We start from the raw sequence: 20,969 nt of genomic DNA on the forward strand, positions 1-20,969 counted from the left end.
AGAAAATAGAACAAAATAGAAAACCCGGAGTGAGATCCATGCACATAGACCCAGACAACTGTGATTCAAAAGGTCAAACAAAAGCTTTCAAAGGACCGAGACAACCTCCTCAACAAATGCTGCGGGTGCAAATTCACAGATGGGGAAAAAATAGTTGTGAACCACGCAGCATACAAAGGACTAGTCCCAGAATACAGGGGACTCTCAGAACTCAATACCAAGACAGCAGGCTAAGCTTACCAATCGTACTTAAACACGTACAAAAGTTGAAGACAGGCACTTCATCTAAACTCTCCTATATTAATTCATACCACACATATACACACACACCCATAGGCACATATACACACATACACACATAAAGCACAGAGGCATACATACACATACAGACATACACACACATATATACATATATATATATATGAACATGTATCCATCACAAACCACACACTCAACTACCCATATATACATGCTCACACATGTACACACTCATGCACACACATGCATGCACCACACATGCACACTTTAGTACACACATCTATGCTCACACACGCGTGCACTCGCCATACAAGTGAACTCACACTCTGGCTTTTCAAGCGCACCCTATCAGATTACAGCCCCTGCTCTTTAATCCCTACCGTACTTCTACATTGCCTGTGCGTGAGAACTGCACCAGACAGACAGACAGCTCAGTTTCTCTCTCTCTCTAGTGCTGATGAGAAGAAATGGCGTAGCAAGTGAGGGAGGAACACAAACCCGCTTCTTCAACTTCCTTCTTTTTCGCCCGCTTAATCTTCTTCTTCAGGACCTTCATGAGGAAGTTTGCAAATTTATTGTTTTCTCCGAGGGCCGACTGGAAGCCAGAGTAGAGCGACTTTTCCTGCTCCTGGAGTTTGTTGATTTCATTCTTTTTCTCTTCCATCTCTTTGAGAGTTTCGTTTATTTTCCACTAAGGGAGGGCGGGAAGAACATAACATATGTAATGTGTCTAACGTTCTGGCTGCAGAGTGCAATGCCTGTTTCAATGCAAAGCTAGAGTCTAACAGATATTTCTGAGCTTCTTAATAGAAATCTATTTCTGATGTTTCTAGAACTGTTTATTTGACTAAATTTACATTCTTTAAAAATATCACTCAAGTTCAATATCTTTGAAATGTTTTGTCAAAAAAAAAAAAAACCAAATTAAACAAATTGGAATTTTGGTTTGATTGTTTGTTTGATCGTTTGTTGTTTGAGTCAGGGTTTCTCTGTGTAGCCCTGGGTGTCCTGAAACTTGCTCGGTAGACCAGGCTGGTCTTGAACTCACACAGATCCGACTGTCTCTGCCTCCTTAGTGCAGGGACTAAAGGTGTGTGCCACCACCAGCCAGCCGGATTAGAATTTTTACTGACAGATAAGATGGCACCTACAGAGAAACATAGTCACGGGTTTGAAGCAGTGCGCTAACATGGCACAGGGCCAGCATTCATAGCTGGATTTCTGAACGTCCATCCCAGGAGCCTGAGCAACATCTCCAACTCAAGCCATGAAGGACTGCCCACTGACCGGGTCAGTATCTGTGACCAGACATGAACCTCAAAAAGGACTGCGCAGAGTGATGCATTTCAAACCTGACCCCTCCCTGAAGAATCACCTGGGAATAAAGCAAGCAGCACACCCAGGGCTCTGACAGGCATCTGGAGGCCCCGGAAGGGAGTGGAGGCCAAGGGAGAGGAGGCTGTAGCCAGTAATTCAACTCTGTGCCCACTCCTCTCTCTCCTTTACACTTTTATCCCCCTCGCCCCTCACCCCCATTTATGCTCAGTGCCACTTTAACCCTCTCGCACCTTCTTTCTTCCTCTTTTGATCTTTTATTATCCGCCCCCTGCCCCACCCCCACCCAAAGAGCACAGACCAGCCTGGTAGGCGGGGTTTCACTTCCTGAGACTTGCGATTCTTAGATGATATGAGGGCCTATTTTCCTACAACGCCCTCACCCTGTTCTGTTTGTGTGCTGCTCAGTTAGGTATGAGGATTGCTGTGTATTCTTTACCGTATTCCCACCCATCGTGATTATAATCTTCTAGGGGTTTAACAAACTCTGATGTCCGTAGACCCTAACTCTTCCCGGCTGTATTACCCAGACAGATCTTTCTTTCTCTTCAAGGCAGACAACAGTCCTTGTTCTTACTCCCCCAAAGCAATCTACAGATCAATGCAATCCTAAACAAAACTCCAATGACATCCTTCATTGAAATCTTTAAATAAATAGAATAGAAATCTTTAAAAAAAAAACACAGGAAGTAGGAAATATCCTGACAGCCAGAGCAATTGTACGCAAAAATAATTCTGCTGGAGGGATCACCATGCCATGTGTCAAGTTAGAGTCACAGAAAAAAACAAAACAACAAAAACAAACCTGAAACAACAACACAGCTCAGCACTGCCAAACAATTTGGCACATAGATCAACAGAACAGAATAGAAGACCAGATACAAGGCCACATAATTATAGCCACCTTATTTTGACAAAAATGCCAGAATCAGCAGCAGCAAATGGTGCTGGACACACACACACACACACACACGCACACATATGTATATATATCAACATGCATAAAAATGAAATTAAGTTCTTATCTTTCACCTTGCCCAAAAGTTAACACCAAATAGATCAGACCATCAACCTAAGGCCTGAACACCCATGCCAGATATGGGGCATCCCTGTGAGTTATTGGCCAGGAAGGCCCCAGACAGTCCCAAAACAAAACAGGCCACTGCTGTTACTTTTAGCTGGCCCTTTAAGCATATGGTAGGACCCTATTGCCAAAGCCACCACAAATTTTGGTTGTATAAAACCAAGCCGCGACTGACCTCCGAACTTCTTCTCTGTTCCTCACTTTTTCAAGTGCTGGAGGGGTTTTGCCAGCCACTGGGAGAAACAGATCATCGACAGCCTTACTCAACATGCTATAATAGCATGTTATAATATCATCCTTCGAGGCCGTATGTGCCAGCTGTGCAATACTGACATGACACTACATGTGTGTCTTCCTGCTTTCTGATCAGAGTTGAGGTCTGTTCCACAGGAAAGAATTCGTCCTGGGCATTATGAACCTGGGCAAAAACTGGGGTGAGTATGGACCCTAAGAGGACCCTATTACTGTTGTTTCACTAAATGGGCAAATTGTCAAATTGACTTCTAAACATCTACGATTGTATTCATAGAATGTAATCTGTTCTCTACCTTGGTCAGAGGGAAGCTTACTTTTGAGGTGGGCAGCTATTAATGCAGAGACTTACAGCTGATCAAAAGTCTAAGAATGGGTGATAGTTGAGGACCTAAATGGGACATCTATACCACTCCTGCCCCAAGGTTTAGGAGATAACGCAGAAGAGAGGATAAGGACTATAAGTCTCAGAACATCAGAGGAGTGCTGTGAAATGCTGTCTGTTAGACATGGCATGGTCATTACAGTCATGGCTTCACAGCAGCTATGGTTACTTGCATAAGACCTGGGCAAAATCAAAGCAGTCAACATTCTATCTTGAATGAGGATGTGCCTATGATTTCCCAATTCTAGGGACATTCTAGGAAAGAAATTATGTGAAATGGAAGGATGCTGAGGGAGACAGAGTAATTTTTCTTTGGGTGTGGTTATTGGTAGGCTGTCCATTCTCTGACGGGATGAGGGGGAGGAGGAGGAGGAGGGGGAGGAGGGAGAGGAAGAAGAATATGATTAGTTGGGAGGGGCTGGGGACTGGAAGGAAGGAGCTGATGGGTGGAAATGGTAAAGATACATTGTTATATGAGTATGTGAAATTGTCAACAAATAGAAATGTTCTTACAAAACTATATCATTTGCGGAAGAATGGTTGCAACAGGAGATAATTACATTAACCAAATTAAACTAGTAATACAAAGACAGATACGGTTTTATCTCATAGTAGTTCCTAGATTTTGTGTGAGTTTATGTTCATATGTCTGCAGGGGTACATGTGTTCACAAATATGCAGAAGTCAGAGATCAATATTGTGTCTTCCTTTCTTTTTTTTTCCTTTTTTTTGGAGCTGGGGACCGAACCCAGGGCCTTGTGCTTGCTAGGCAAGTGCTCTACCACTGAGCTAAATCCTCAACTCCCTATTGTGTCTTCCTTAATCATTTTCTACTTTATTATTTTTAAATGTCTCTCATGTGTGTGTGTGTGTGTGTGTGCGTGTGAGTGTGTGCACGTGCATGCGTGCATGTGTGTGTGTGCGTGTGTGTGTGTGTGCGTGTGTGTGTGTGTGCGTGTGTGTGTGTGCACGTGCATGCGTGCATGTGTGTGTGTGCATGTGAGTGTGTACATGTGTGTGTGCGTGTGTGTGTGTGCGTGTGTGTGTGCATGTGAGTGTGTGCACGTGCATGCGTGCATGTGTGTGTGTGTGCGTGTGAGTGTGTGCACGTGCATGCGTGCATGCGTGCATGTGTGTGTGCATGTGAGTGTGTGCGCATGCATGCGTGCATGTGTGTGTGTGCATGTGAGTGTGTGCACGTGCATGCGTGCATGTGTGTGTGCATGTGAGTGTGTGCACGTGCATGCGTGCATGTGTGTGTGTGTGCGTGTGAGTGTGTGCACGTGCATGCGTGCATGTGTGTGTACGCCTGTGTGGCATGCATGGTCAAGAAGACAAGTTTTGAGAGTTGCCTTGCTCCATCTACTACAGTGGTTCTCAACCTGTGGGTCACCTCTATCTCCAAAAATATTTCCAATACAATTCCTAACAGTGGCAAAATTATAGTTATGAAGTAGCAGCAAAAATAATTTTATAGTTGGGAGGTCACCACAACATGAGGAGCTGTTATCAAAGGGTTGCAGCATTGGGAAGGTTGAGAACCACTGGTCTAGTGAATGGACTGAAGAGCTGAACTCAGGTCGTCAGTCTTGTTGGCAAGAACCTTTATCCACTGAGCTACCTTGCTGGCCTTCTCTGTCTTGTTTCCCCGAGACACCATGTCTCAACTGAACCTGAAGCTTCCAGCTCGGCTACACTGGCTGACCAGTAAGAGCCGCAGACCCTCCATTTTCTGCCTCCTGGATGTGGATTGCAGACATGGGCTGTTGTGCCGAGCTCTTTCCATTGGTTCTGGGGAATCAAATTGATCTTCCCTGACCCAAGGAGAGCAGCCAGCCGGGACCCAGCTGTCCTTACTTGCATGTCTTGCTCCTCTCGGTCTAAGGAGTTAACTCGCTCTTGAAGAATATTTTCCTGTTTCTCAAAATTCTTGAGGAGAAGCATTTCTTGAAATAGCGTGACGTGGTGTAGGTCAGATAATTTCATCTGAGTGTCCAGCTTCAGTTTCTGATGTCTTAGAAGATGAAGTTCTGCATCGAAAGTGACAGTCAGCTCTTTGATCTGAGGTAGAAGAGAGATTCGAGGATATGGAAGTTAAAAAGAAAATGTTCTTTTTCAAACTCTCCAACAGTATTACTATATCTAAAATATTTCTCATCATATATTTTGAGTAGAGATATAATTATGTGTTCAAATAAACTCACTTATTAGTGGCACTAAATTTGCATAGTTTAGTGATGGAAATTCTATAATACAGTCCTTAAAGTTACTTTATCACTATTGATTAAGCCATTGTTCAGTGACATCTCATACATATATATATATACATATATATACATACATATATATATAAAATCTAACCGACTTTTAAAGCTTTCTCACAGTAAGTCTAAATAAACATTACTCTTAACTCCTTTATTTAAAAGAATTGAAAATGTAGACAGGTGCCTAGCCCAGTTGTCATCAGAGGGGTATCATCCAGCAATAGATGAACAATGGGAACAGATGGAGAGACCCACAGCCTCTAGGCAGAGCCAGGGTGTGGTGGTTTGAATAGGTTTGGTCCCCATAGACTCATGTGTTTGAATGCCTGGCCCATGGGGAGTGGCACTACTAGGAGTGTGGCCTTGTTGGAGGATGTGGGAATGGGATTTTAGGTCTCTATGCTCAAGCTTCATCCAGTGTGGAATTAGAGTTGCCTACAGATCAAGATGTAGCCTCTCAGATCCTTCTCCAGCACTATGTCGGCCTGTAGGCTGCCATACTCCCATCATAAGGATAATGGACTGCCATACTCCCATCATAAGGATAATGGACTAAATGTATGACACTGTAAGCCAGCCCCAATTAAATGTTTTCCTTTATAAGAGTTGCCTTGGTCATGGTGTCTCTTCACAGCAATGGAAACCCTAACCAAAACACAAGGGAACCCTGAAGAAGGCAGGATCAGGGGTGGTAAGTGGGGGATGGGGTGAGACTTTAGGAGTCAAAGGGGTCAAGTATACCGTGAGAACACAGCCTACAGAATCAACAAAGCAGGGCTCATGGGAGCTCACAGGAACCGTAGTGACAAACATTGACCCAGTATGGGTCTGAGCAAGAGCCTTTGCATATACCTCATGGTTGTATAGTTGGTGTTCTTGTGGGACTCCCAACAGTGGGAGTAGAGGGTGGCTCTGACTCTTTTGCCTGTACTTAGGACCCTTTTCTTCCTACTGGGTTGCCTCATCCAGCAATGATAGGAGAGTTTGTGCCCAGTCCCATTGTATCTTGTTAGGCAATGTTTGGTGGGTATCCCTGGGAGGATAATATCTGTTCTTTTGAAGGGAAACAGAAGAGGAGTTGATCTGGGGAAGAAGGGATGGAGGAAGGCTGAGAGGAGTGAAGAGAGGGGAAACTGGTGAGAATGTAATATATGAGAGGGGAATAAAAATTGAAAAAGAATGAAAAATGTTTTACATAGGCAAATATAATAATAGAGTCACAAGAAACTATTTAATTATCACATTTTTGAAATGAAGAAATGAGGTTAAAGGTGATTGCCCTGTAATCAAGGCTACCTTAATAGAAAGGGGAAACAGAAATCCAAGTCCCAACTCCACAATCCAAGTCCTGACTCCTGGTCTGGACCTTATTCCACTATGGCCAAGGAGCTGTATATCGTCATGAGTACTCTGATTGGGCACAGCTCTACCTACTCATGGCAGCGTTGATGAAAAGCCTAAGAGGGAACCATGACTATTGATGACCTCAAGGAAACTTGTGCAGTGGGGAGCGGAAAACCATTGAATGTAATTTGTTGGATTCTACGTCACAGCAATTCTTGACCATCAAAAGCTTGGTGTGTGTGACACCCCCTGATAGAGAATAATGGACAGAAAGATGTCTGTGGGTTTGTGGTGGTCAAATTGCTAGAGAATTTTAGAGTGCTAAAAATTCAGAAGTCAACCCAAGGAAAAGACCCAAGCTTTTAAGTAAGTATGGCTAGAGAGTGCATATTTGGGTTTCCTTTATGTGTATTCAATGAGGCCGAATTATTCCTAATTTCTCTGTAGGCAGGAGGGCATTTTCTTTTTCAAAAAGCCATTGTGACACCAGCCCACAGGAGTCTGCAGGTCTGTATGGGTTATCCCTGTTCCGTTGACTCTTGTAGCTGGCAGCTTGCTAGCTTTGTGAGGGTAGTGGGTGTTTTTCTTGAGCACTGCTGTATTCCGTACTATTAAATCCCTGCATGTGGCATAGCCAACAGATGTTTGTTAAATTAATAAAATCAATAAATTAATGTGATTATAGCAAAGCTTGTGAATGAACATCTACTATGTGTCTCATGTCTAGACAATATGAGGGAAACAGAAGAGACATGTGAAGCGACATGGCCCTTATCTGAAGGACGGTAAAATCTACCTGGTAAGACAAGGCTAACACACATGAGACATCAACAAGACAAGTGTAAGACACAAGGTGCTGCCCGCAGGGGCGAGGGAGTCCAGAAACAAGGAGAGGGTGGGTGTGGGTGATGCCAGAGAGGACTTGGACTGGTCTGTGCTTTGAATGGTCCCAGCTCTGAAAGGTAGTCATTGCAATGACAAGGAATTGGTAAAAAGCTCCCGTTATGAAATGGTGGTAAAAAAAGAGAGCTAAGGAGGCAGGACTAGTAGGAGAACAGGCCTGGGTGGAGTAAGGCGATGATGGAGAAGGCTGGGGAGTTAACTTTTGCAGGGTGGAGCTGAGGAAGGAGCTCCTTGTTTCCCCGGAAATAACAGCACCTGTCACTCCAGTTATAGAGTAGAACCGAATCCAGTCACCACCACAAATACTTCCTCCTACTGGAGCCACCTATACACTAAAGAACGGAGAGTGGATGGGCCAGCGTGTTCACGCCTGAAATCCTGAACTTTGAGGAGGCCAGTTCAGGCTACCTAGTGAATTTTAGGCCAACCTGAGCTACAAAATGAGACTAGAGAGACAGAAAGACAGAGATACAGAGACAGAGAGACAGTGTGAAAAGCAGAGGCTTCCATTTTAAGTACATCCTATTTATTGTCTCAAGACTGTCCCTCTGGTTCCCTTTACCATGACTTCGTTGAGTTGCAAGTGTCTTCTGATGTGTTTCCCTGTAGAAAAAAGGATACAGAGCTCCAACATTCTACAGAAAGCCCAAAGATTAGTTAGGGAACTACTGAGGGGGAGAACCAGTGAATACTGAGCGGGTCAGCATTTGGGGGAAAGGTTAATGCAGAGAAATTTGAAATCGACCACTATTCATTCTTTCAGCTTTCCATAAAGGGGCGGCTTTGCCTCTTACCCTGTTGCACAAAAATTGTTGCATGTACAAATGTTTAACCTCATCTCTCTTCATAATCTCCAACTCCACGTCACCTGGCTCTGCCTTCTCAAACTCGGTTGCCTTTGGAAGCTCCAGGAAAGCAAATGCCTTGGACGACCGAGACAGGGAGTCTCTCGTTGTCAGGTCTCCTTCCTTTCCAGAGGACAGCTTGAGGAACCCTAGCCCTCCTCCAGTTGAGGCCCCAGATCCTGACTGCTTGCTGCTGTTGCTGCTCTTGTCATCCTGCCGCTGCTTCTGCTGCTTCCTCTTAAATCTCAAGAGTGTTTCCTCGTCGTACTGAAATCTCCTTTCTGGGACTTCTTCTGGATATATCTGCGGGACTTGGGGGATGGTCATGTGCTTGGCCGGGGGGATGGAAGACTGAATGGTCTTCAGTTCTTGTACCAGGCACTGGATCTCCTCGATGACGGCCAACTTGAGATCTCGAAGGGAAAGTATGCACTTGTTCATGTACCGCTTCTTTCCGTGGGCCTGGAACAAGGGAGAGAGAGGGTGGGAAGCGACATCACAACCTTCTCACAGACGGCACCCTGGAACGGATATTCACCCTTTATCTCTGGGCTAGCAAGGCTAGGGGAAAGCGAGCATCTCCATTCGAAGCACTCTGTTAATGCTTCCCTCTGGCTTTCAGGTGCCGCCCATTAAGACTGGAGGCAAGCCTGGATCTGACCCCTTTCTCTTTCTCCCATTGGACCTTTCTGCTTGTTCTCAAGTTTGGGTTTCCTGTCCTTCATCCTCTTCATGGAAGTCTCTCAGGAGACTGGTGCTTAGCTGGTCACTCTGGGCATTAACTAGCTCTTTTCCTAGATGGAAATTTGGGGTTTGTTTGTTTGCTTTTAGATTCACCTTTGCCTGCCCACATAGGACCTAACTATAAGTCATCCCGTTCTCCTTCTGTATTTTTGCCACTGTTTACTGTTTACACCTTTGTGGTCATCCCGAACATCAGTATCACAGAGCACAGCATGACATCTTTCTGCGGTTTTTCTCTTCTCTACTTATTTGAGCCAAAGCACATCTGCTCCGAGGCACTGCATACACCCATGACTTGCTCATTATATACTTTGTCCTAGAAGCATCTCCCAGTGCCCAAGAGCACAACACCTCTGTGTACAATGAGGCTGCGAACCAGACCGAGCATCACTCCACATGAAATAGTGTTGGTTTTTGGTTTTTTTAAAAAAGACCAAATGTACTTTGTCAAGTAGTCTTCTAAAACTGACCTATATATTTACTAAAACATGATCAATATGTTTACCTACTTGAGGATGAGTCTTTAAAGAATTAAAATGAAAAGTCAGCACTGGGTATGTGTGGAACCACCTAGTTGCTCTTACAGAGGATCCAAGTTTGATTCCCAGCACCCACATGGCAGCTCACAACCATTTATAACTCCAGTTTCAGAGGATCCAATGCCCTCTTCTGGCTTCTGTGGGCAACGCCATGCATGCACATAGGGGCACATCCATACATGCAGGTAAAACATTCTCACACATTAAACAAACAAGCAAAGTATTCACAAGAATATGTGTCTGTGAATAAGAAATAAGTAATACTAAAGAAATATAATGAGTAAATTAAACTTACCTTGGGTGAAAATAACTAGAAAAGTAATCTATAATCTAAATGGTCACTAGTAAGACATCTGAAATATTGATTGTGACCAGAAGAATAAAGTCATGGTCATTGATCCTTCATTTATGAATATTAGCTAGCATGCCAAGACATTTATAACACCAGCATAAATAATACCTTTTGCAAAAAAGAAAAGGACATATCTTCTTCAGGATACTTTTTCCACTTCTCAGGACATACTACCTACAGGATATAGAACTGACACTGACCCTTGTCAATGCAATACAACTGTGTAGTCTATACAACCACACTAGGTATCCAAGTAGTTAATGCTCCTTTTGAACAAAGTAGCCATATGCTTTCTGAGCCTCTAAGTGTAAAGAAGCAATCCCCTAACGATTTAAAGGGCGGCCAAGGAATTAGCATTGGTCAGAAATGCAGGAATAGACAAGGAAGGAAAAAAAGCCATTTAATAAGAAAAATGAGGCTTAGAGTTGAGAATGATGGGTAACAGTTTAGAAAACTCAGAGATGAATGTGTTGGTTGGTTGGTTGGTATTTCATTTCTGACAAAAGATGAAAGTTCTATAAAGAAAAGATTAAACGATGACATTCATTCCAACCATTTAGTGGTGTGTGGCAGGGAGAAGAAGAAATCTACCAAGGGTTCCATTGCAGTTCAGAAGTTCCATGTCCATGAAACAGTACAGGACTTTTCCCATAAAATGGCATGGAGCCATATAATTAACCTGAGGGGCGGTTCTGCGCTAGGAGCTGATAACACGGATAGACCAATCTCTTGCCCTCTCTGGGTCCGAGTCCCATCATTTATAAAAGGGGAAGGACATATTCTAGACTCCTACAAAAGTCGCCTTCAGCTCCAAATTTCTGTGTCTATACATGTGTGGGTCAGAGAGATAAACGGGAGGTCGGGAGGTCATGAAGACTCTACTTAACAACAGGATGCTTTTCATGGTCATGGAGTCTGGGTGTTAAGTACCATCGTGTCAAGGAGCCCCAGTTCCTCCTCCTTCTTGGCTGCGTTGATTCTCATGTGCTCGGGAATCTTGTAGTCCGAGGCTGTCTTCAGATTGAAATCTCCCATGAATGTCTGGGCTTCTTTGATGGCCTGGACATCTCTGGGATCTTCATAGTCATCATCAGGTTTGCTCTTGTAACTATCAGAGAAGTAGATAGCATAGACATGAAGGTGACAACAGACTCAAGAGGCACACTTGTCACCTCCAACCAGAACTCCATGGGAACAACTTTTGAGAGGTACACAAAGCAATGCTGAATCATCAGAGAAGCTGAGGATAGGATGAAAAACTATTAGGAAGCCAGTTATACAGTTCGGGGAAAAAAGGTGAAATTATATTCACCAATAAATAAGACTAGAAAAAGCTGTGACCTGGAATGCCCCAGGAGGTGGCTAGGAAATATCTTCTCATTAGAGCCTCAAGAGCGCAGGCGTAGAGTGAAATGGAACCCTGGATGTATTTGGTAACCTTCAGTGACAGGCTGTCAATGGATGCATCTGCTTTCCCATCTCCACAGAGACAAGTCAGTGGTAGCTTCATACCAAGACAAATCTCAGGAATTGATGTCTAAAGAAACAGGACGCTTAGGGTGCTCTAAGGCATCTTTGGGTATCCTTTGTGAGGTCTTTAATTGGGAATTTCCAACCGACCACAATGAACGTGAAGTCTGCCAGCTGGAGTGAGCATATGCTTCTGGTCTGAAGTCAGAGCTTTCTTTCCTTTCAGAGAAAAGCCCTCCGGGGACACAGACTGTGACCCCTGCTAAGAGGAAGCCCGTGGAATCGTGTATTCCTCAATGATTATTCACATATGTAGATCTGCACCAAAAGGAAGGACTATGTTTTTAAAGGGGAGAATGTTCACAGGGGGTAAAAAGGAAGAGGAGGAGTGGATAACAGAGAAATGGAGCCTAGACCATAAACTGTCCTCATGATGTAGGCAACTAGAAACCTGAACCGAAAATATAAGAAACAGTTACACTCAGACATGTAAGCATCGTCACGAGACATTGAATATGGGTAATAGGAAACCAACTCCTCGGAGAATTAAAAGGAAGTCATTCTAGTTCCTGGTTTTCTGTTTGGCAGAGATTACTAGGTTACAGAGTAAGTAAGCTCAGAGTCTTACTGACCGAAAAATAACCCAATGATCTCACCCGTTGAGGAGGCAGAGAAACAGTAGCTAGGCCTTTCACAGAAAGAATATGGAGCTAGAAGAGATAACACGGTTAGAAATCTATGGGGTTGTCTTCAATGACGTGGATGAGTACTAATCAAAACACATGTAATGAGAAATAGGATGGGTCATTAGAAACATACAAACCAGGGAGCTGCTGAATACTGCGGACAGTTAGGCACGTCTGGGAGTAACTGTTCACCAGCTGAATGACTATTGACTACCGGTTAAGAGCAACCCTTCCCTAGGAGACCTGAACCACAGAATCAACCACCTTGCCCCAGTCTACCCTCACAGAGGACTGTACCCGGTAATGCACAGTCAAGTACACGATGAACTTCCAGACAGAATGGAGCACCATAGCCTAGATTTCGGCAGACCTAACGTAATTGCTCTCTATGATAATAAGAAATGAAATAAGGAATCTGACCAAAAAGCTAATTTTTAAATCTTAAACATTTGAAAATCAAGCAGCAAACATGTAAATGAAACATATGTAAGATAAGAAATCTTTTTTTTTCTTTTTTTTTCAGAGCTGGGGACCAAACCCAGGGCCAAGCGCTCTACCGCTGAGCTAAATCCCCAACCCCAAGACAAGAAATCTTAAGACTCACTGGAATTTTGTTTTGTACTGAGTGACAATTGGCATATATGAAATTTATGAAACATGGGTAAGTTCATGCTTAGAAGAAAATGTATAGTTTATGGGTTTACACTAGAAAAGAAAGGTGTGGAATCAAAGCTAATGCACTGTACATTGTAAGGAGACAGAAACACCTAATTAATCAAGACAAGAAAGGAACTCATTTTTAAAATCAGAAATGCAGGAAGTAGGCAATTATTTTAATACTTTTGAGCAAAAGTTAGGTTTCTGAAAACGTTAATAAGATTGGTAAATGATAAGCTAGAGTAGCCAAGAAAAATAAGGTAATAATTAGTAACTCCCCACAACTAAAGGCAAGTGATGGAAACAAAACCAAAAAAGCCACCGCACAGCGACAATCTAGGTTAAAAAATATCCATGAATTCCTTAAAGACAAAAAATTCAAAAATTGACCCAAGAGAAAAAGTGAACTCTGAAAAGTACTATCATAATAAATGGTTTGAATGTGTATTTGAAGTCGTCTTTCAGGAACACTACAAAATCGGGTGGTTTTACTCATGACTTCTACTGGGCGTACAAAGACACAACGGCGAGCCTACTCGAGCACCTTCAGGTCATGGGACAGGAGTAAACAGCTCTCAACAGCTTCTGTGAAATCCACATTGCTTTGATAACAACCCGTTATTGCTGATAAATGAGTGAATAAAAAAGTTAGGAATAAAAGAGAATTTATTCAACTTCATTAAAAAAAAGTGTAAAATCCTAAAGGATGGAGTGAGTGATTCTCCCTAACGCCAGAGATAAACAAGAGTATCTCGTCTCATTATTTTCAGCCACCATAACAGAGTGCGTTCCAGACAATAAAATGAAAAATAAGTAATAAAAGGCAAAAGGATTAGTAATGCAGAATCAATCTTTAATGCAAAGTGAGGTCAGCAAGATGAAAAGAGTAGAATAGAAAAAGAATAGGAAAAAAAAAGACAGAAGGGTTTCACACAGAAACTGAACTATTGCTGCAGCAAGGTCTCATACAGTGTTCCTGAGCCAAGCGCTTTTCTGTTTTTTTTTTTTTTCTGTTCTTTTTTAACGTCTTCATTTAAGTACCAACCATGTCAAACAAATACAGCATTTGTGAAGTTAAATTTGGGGGTCACAAATTAAGAGTGTAAGAATATAAGCCGCACGTGACTCACAGCTCCTCCCATTCCCTTTTGCGCTGCAGGATCTTAAGCTGAGCCCGCTCGGCTTGTTGTACGAGTTTCCTTGTTTTCTCGATTTGGTTTTCTACCATAATTTCACTTAAAGTTCTAGGCCGAGCTTTCTTCCCTTTTTCCAATACTACTTCTTCTTGTAGGCTCAGACTTCCACCTGTACAAAGAATTACTTTTTAATACTTCCAAGACAGAAAAATAACTCTCAAGTTCTGTTTTCAACCTATACACACACACACACACACACACACACACACACACACACACACACACAGATAAAATATGGAACTACCATGAATTCAACCCCCGAACCACAGATGTTCTTTGACCTTTGATCCTGGGTCAAATCCTGATAAACCCACTCTAAACTGAAAGTGACTGATTTTAAATTTTATTTATGATATCCAGCCCGTAGAATAAAATCATAGCTGAGCATACCATGCTCAGAATATCTACATTAGCCTACCCAACACTCAAAGCCTACTTTACAATAAGATACTGAGTATCTCAGGCAATTTTTAAAACATTGTACTGGCCATGGAAAATAGAATGGCTGAGCAGGTACGCTTACACGCCATTTCAGAGTTACAGAAAAGTAAGTTGAACACTCATTAGGTTGTCTACTATTTCTAGAGTGCAAAGTCAGAATAGAAATCACAGGCACGGGGCTGGGGATTTGGCTCAGTGACAGAGCGCTTGCCTAGGAAGCGCAAGGTCCTGGGTTCGGTCCCCAGCTCCGAAAAAAAGAACCAAAAAAAAAAAAAAAGAAAAAAAAAAGAAATTGCAGGCACAATTATTGCTGCTAATCATTTTCTATTTAAAAAGTTGGCAAAATAATGGTCCAGCCCCCGTCCCTGAGGCTCAGGGAGCACTGCCAAAGAACAACAGAGACGCAGAGGATCAGGGAGTTCACTGTGAGACCGTTTCTCCTACGAGTGTCAGCAACATGACTGGGCTGAACAAGGACAATGGACATTCCAAAGTGGATGGGGGAAAGGCCACATGTCCCCAGTTTCATCAAGAATGAGAGGCAACTAAGAATGGATAGTCGGGGGCTGGAGAGATGGCTCAGCGGTTAAGAGCACTGACTGCTCTTCCAGAGGTCCTGAGTTCAATTCCCAGCAACCACATGGTGGCTCACAACCATCTGTAATGGGATCTGATGTCCTCTGCTGGTGTGTCTGAAGACAGCTACAGTGTACATACATACATAAAATAAATAAATCTTTAAAAAAAAAAACAGGGAGGAGCACAGCAACTGCCTATCAATACCAAATGGTCATCCCCGGAGGCATACATGTAAGGAATATTAGACAACCAAGAAGCTTGCACTTATGTACGTGTATACATATGTGTATGAAACAATGGAAAGATGAGGTCATGAGTTTGAACGCAGACAGGAGGTGTGTGTGTGTGCGGGGTTTAAGAGAGGAAAGAGAAAGGGCAATGTTGCAATTATACAGTGTCGGAAAGTAAGAGATTTAAAAATGCGAACTGCGGTAAGAAATCCTTTGATTTTAATTTTTATAAAGGGTAAATGTTATGGCAGGGCATAGACTGAGTAAGCTTCATAGTCAAATATGAAGGAAGTTGGCAAAATAAAAATAATGTTAGCTCCTTACGAAGTGGCTTAAATAATGTGGGAGCGGGGAAAGATTGCGGCGGCCGGAGAGTGTGTTTGCAAAGCTGCGTTAGGATGGGGTTGAGTGAGTGGGCATTTGACATAGAGTTTGAACTGACACTTCTCAGGCCAAGAGAAACAGGCTGTGGCCACTTAAAAAAATCAAAAACAACAACAACAACAACAACAAGACCCTTTCTGAAAAGGCCACTGTAGGATTCCTGTGCACTAGTGAATGGCTCCACATCCAAATATATATGGGCAACACTAATTGCATTTAGTAGGTCTTTTTTTAAAAAAAAAAAGACATGATTCGGTGAGAGATCATATTTTATTATATTCTTTTATGAAATTCTCAAGAACAAACGGAAAAGTGTAAAAATTAATCAGAAGCACCTCACATAGAAACTACAGTTTTAAAGCAATTGGTTTTACCAGTGATCAGGTGTCTGTTGAGGAGTGACTCATGTTCAGTGTATACAAAGATATACATTTAGACATACATTAAAATGAATGATAGGCCAGGTGTGATGGGCACGTCTATAATCACAGCCCTTGGGAGGGAGAGGCAGAAGGATCAGATGTTGAAGGCCAGCCTCAGCTCCTAGTGAGTTTGAGGCTAGCCAGAGCTCACAAAAGTAGAGATCAAAACAAAACGTGCTATAAATACACAACTGAATTTTATCCAGCTATAAAGAAGAATGAAATTATTCTGTTTGCAAAAAAAAAGCTGCAACTGGAGGTGGTCATGTTCTGTGAATTAAGTCAGTCTGCGACAGATGAACATCACATTTTCCTCCCCAGATCTTGTCTTCCTTTGGCTAGCCTTCTGGAGGAAACAGGCTGCCGGGCTGGGGCTAGGGGCGGGCTGGGGGCTGAGGGAAGAGGTTAGGTACTATCTTCACACCTGCATTCTGTTTATATGTTTTTGGAAAACAGTTGGAAATACAGTGTTTTAGCTTTATGTGCTTCAGGGAGAGAACCAGGAATATGGAAAGGAACAGAACCTGGGGGATACTCTATATCAGAGGCTACTTGGATATGGGAGGTAGGAAAGCTGCACCATCCTATGTTCTCATCCTCGGTCTGAGTAACACGGCCACTGTGGGTTTGATTTAGCAGCAATCCAATAAGAAAACAGGTACAGTGCATTTGGGGGAGTGCGCCTGCATCTAGTCTTAGCATTACCACACAGCTCTGACTTGCAAGATAACCTATTCCAAGGAGGAAGATCATGGAAGGGGAAAGACAAATTGAGCTCCAGACACCAGAGCGGGTCTAAGTCCTGTTCTATGAAAAGTCAAGTCTGTTGGGAAACCTTACTGATATGGACTTAAAGCCTCCTGTCGTCCGGACGCCCACCTGTATCTCGTTGGCTCTCCCTCTTGCCAGGCCCTTCCTTTTCGAACCTCTCCATTTTGCTAGGTCTTCTGTCAGTCTGACTTGGACGTTTTAACTTGGAATACTTAGAGGGCTTCACCAGCCTATAGGAGGCTATCTGGTGGTCACTCTGGATGGCGTAAACCACAACGGTGTCACTTTCCAATGGTTCACGAAATCTGAAAAAAAAATAGAATAGGTATTTGCAATAGTTGATATTTTGATCATTTTGCAGTGATCACATTATGCCAATATGTTTATGCACTGCTCAAAATTTAACCATCCTTTGCCATCGGAGTGCTATGAAAGTTGGGTTGCACTTGATTGAAAAGTAATAAAAAATTAATTCTAGTGAAACCAGTAAACATTCCATTATTAGTCAATATACCACCAAATTTTGCTAATATGTGCTAAGGGACAACTTATAGTTGGGCTCCAGTTTAATGGAAAACAAATCATAACAAACTCTGAATATGTGTTATCTACTGCTCTATGCACTGTTGACAATGAGTCATATGCATTGTGTAAGAATGAATGAAAATACATAAATTATATAAAATGTAAATATCTGTGTATAAGTACGGGATTCCTAAGCTAAAAGGAAGGGAAAAAAATGAACACTTACTCACCAAAGATTTAAGGAACTTTACTTCACTGGGATATTTAAACACAGTTTCTTAAACTCTGTGGTCTGTGTGACTGTCATGTGTGTGCATGTGTTCATAAACATGTGTTTAATGACTCAGAGGCTAAGAATACTTGCAAGAACTGGACCTGAACACTTAGCAACTCTCATAACTAACAACTTCCTGGGATCCAGTGCCCTCTTCTTCTGGTCTCCATGGACACACACACACACACACACACACACACACTTAAAAATAAAATAAATCTATAAGAAGAAGAAAGACAGCTGCATGATCATTATACACAATCTTAGACATATGTGAATGAGAGAAGCTAGATGCAAAAAAAAAAAAGAAAAGAAAAACCAAACCCACCGACAGAAATGATCTATAGCAATGAAGACTGCACACCAGAGAAAGGTATTAGCTGAAAGGAGCCATGGGGGACCTGGTGTGATATAAATGTTCTCCATCTTAATAGAAACCATGCATGCATGAACTGACGAGCATTAATGAAAGTATTGATTGGGCTGTCTACGAAGGTGTGTACTCCCCTGTCTATAAATCAAACCTCCATAAAGAACAAAAAGGCGTTTCTCCTGGGAAGACAAACTGGTAGGTGAAGGTGCCTAGACAGAAGCAGGCTATCTCTTACTATCCGTCTTCTAACCATGTTTGACTTGGGGTGTCTAAAACATGGACGCCTTCATAGATGTGATTTACTTTGGCATAAAACAGTTTGTCAAAAGAGAAACCAAATAGGCATCGTAAATTTAGAAAATCTAATGGTCACCCAAATTCCCAACATATAACTAGAAGGGATGAGCACAGGAAGACACCGTGGGCAGGAGGAGTTGCTTGAGGGGTACCTCACTCCCGCCTCACTCCCTGGGCACTTCACAAGATGGCTCCTCTGGCCATGGGCACCACAGCGCACCAGCCTATCACAAGTGTGCTTTCGGACATCTGAACGTGCGCGGCAGACACACCTGTCCTGGACCTTCTTCAGGCCGAGCTCGTACTTCTGCTTTTCCCAAGCCAGTTCCTTTTCCACTTGCTCGATTTTGATACTTGTTTTCTTGTGGATCTCAGCGTGAATTTTAGCATCGATGTTGAATTCCTGCAGGTAAGGAGGATTCTTATCATCAAAGGTTCTTATTTTGTTTTTAAATTATATTACGTGCACGTTCGTGTGCGTGGGTGAGTGTGACAGTCTCTCACTGGGACCTGGAGCTTGCCAGTTGGGCCAGGGTAGCCTGTCTCTGTCTCCCCAGCATTGGTATTAGAAGCACAGTCCGCCATGCCTTCTTCTATGAGACTATTAGAGATTAAATTAAAATTCTTATACGGACTAAGCCATTTCTTTAGGCACTCTGCTAGACTTTTAACAATAACTCTGTTTAGGAAATAGTTGAAAATGAAATGAAGGGGCTGGAGAGATGGCTTCATGGTTAAGAGTTTGTTTACTGCTTTTTCAGAGAACCTGGATTTGGTTCCTAGCATTCACATCTTGACTTACAATTATCTGTAACCCCAGCTGCAGGGAACTGAAACCCTCTTCTGGCCTCTATGAACATTAGACATGCACACGATGCACATGTATACATGCAGGCAAAAACACTCATGAACATAAAATGTCCCAGAAAGAAAAAAACAACATAGCCCAATTATTAGCGGGCATATTTAGTTTTACGGTAAAATCACAAAAGAAATGAATATAAAATTGACTTAAATACTTTTGTGACTGTCCCCATAACTACAGCTATACTGTAGCTTTGTGATTTAGTCCTGGCGTGAGTTTTCTATTTGAAATGAATCAACAGAGAGTCAAACGATTCATGTTCCCTCCCAGCAGATAAGCCAGATTTCAACTCTCGTTTTTTATTTTGTTACTGAATACAGAAAGAGCACATCATAGAGGTAGCCAAGTCCAGCGGTCAACTTTGTGTTGCATAGGCTCAGTGGCTTCCATCCCAACTGGGTTAAGTTTTATAGCCCTTGAGGTGATGCAAATACATTGCAGGTAAAAGAAGATTTAATGATGATGTCCTGGTTTGCCTTTTCCGATGCTTTGACAAACACTACAACCAGAAGCAACTTGGGGGATGGGACTGGATTATTTACTTCACTTTCAGGTTATTGATCATTAAGGATAAAGACAGGGAAGGCACTCAAGTAGGGAGGAAAGCAGGAGGCACAGGGGAAGGTTGCTTGTTGCTGGCCCTCTCCTTCACAGTCACCCAGTTTCCTTCTATCTCCTAAGACCACCTGCTTAGGGATGGTGGTGTCTGCCCACAGTAGGCTGCGGTGTCTTTCTTCAGTCAACATCAAAACAAAGTCCCTGACAGATGTGGCACAGATCCGCCTGGGTCTGGGAAACCCCTCAGCTGAAACTCCACCAGATGACTCTAGGCTGTGTAAAGCTGACAATGGAAACTAGCCAGGACACACGATTTCCCCATAGCGTGGTTGGCAAACAGTAATCCCAATCCAGAAATAGCAGGCTAAAGTAAAAATCCTTCATTTAGACTCACAGTTCGATGGAACTGCATATGCTTTGGTAACTCTTTATTCAGTGCTAACAGCTTCCAAAACTCATTCCTCAGAATTTTGATTTGTTGTCTCTTCTGAGCTTTTAGTTCTTCTACCTTCTTCATTAACTTATCATGCTCTCGTTTCCTCCTGGCATTCTCAATACTGAAAGCAGACATGTGAAACAAGAGCCATCATTCCAGGGACAGAAATGGCATGAGAGAAAATTGGTGTTCAGTCACTTGGAAATTCATTTGGCTTGCTCAGCGTCTGCAAAGGCTCAGGTCGGTTTGATAAAAACTCAGGCCTGATCAACAGCTATGGTAATTTTTCATACCTGTAGGCTTTGGGATCGTCAATGTCTTCTGGAGCGACCTCTGCTTCAATCCCATACTGTTGAAAGAGGAAAAAAAAACATCTGTTTTCAGCAACTATGGTCAGGTTACCTACACAAAACCTGCAAAGACCAAGCTAGTCAAAATTCCATCATGGATGGAGGAGGGGCCCCCAAGGCCTCGCCCTCAGTAGAGGAGTTACTGGCAAT

The 20,969-nt window shown here is 42.7% G+C and overlaps 1 protein-coding gene across 4 annotated transcripts in view; it reads right to left on the reverse strand.

Moving 5' to 3' along the window:
- Cfap44 (cilia and flagella associated protein 44) overlaps nucleotides 1-20,969 on the reverse strand; it is an 86,228-nt gene that overhangs the window by 23,397 nt on the left and 41,862 nt on the right. For 2 of the 4 annotated variants that reach the window (XM_087576688.1, NM_001134590.2), the window contains exons 20-28: nucleotides 20,763-20,818; nucleotides 20,428-20,590; nucleotides 18,883-19,013; nucleotides 17,250-17,446; nucleotides 14,249-14,423; nucleotides 11,236-11,413; nucleotides 8,620-9,132; nucleotides 5,172-5,375; nucleotides 757-949 (exon numbers count right to left, since the gene is read on the reverse strand). In XM_087576688.1, the coding sequence (XP_087432814.1) occupies nucleotides 757-949; nucleotides 5,172-5,375; nucleotides 8,620-9,132; nucleotides 11,236-11,413; nucleotides 14,249-14,423; nucleotides 17,250-17,446; nucleotides 18,883-19,013; nucleotides 20,428-20,590; nucleotides 20,763-20,818 (1,810 nt within the window). Of the gene's footprint in view, nucleotides 1-638; nucleotides 950-5,171; nucleotides 5,376-8,619; nucleotides 9,133-11,235; nucleotides 11,414-14,248; nucleotides 14,424-17,249; nucleotides 17,447-18,882; nucleotides 19,014-20,427; nucleotides 20,591-20,762; nucleotides 20,819-20,969 lie in introns of all 4 variants that reach the window. The other 2 variants (XR_015632837.1, XR_015632838.1) reach the window with 2 other exon arrangements.

Source organism: Rattus norvegicus, chromosome 11 (genome assembly GCF_021556685.1).
Source record: "Rattus norvegicus strain SHRSP/BbbUtx chromosome 11, alternate assembly SHRSP_T2T, whole genome shotgun sequence".
NCBI lineage: Eukaryota > Metazoa > Chordata > Mammalia > Rodentia > Muridae > Rattus > Rattus norvegicus.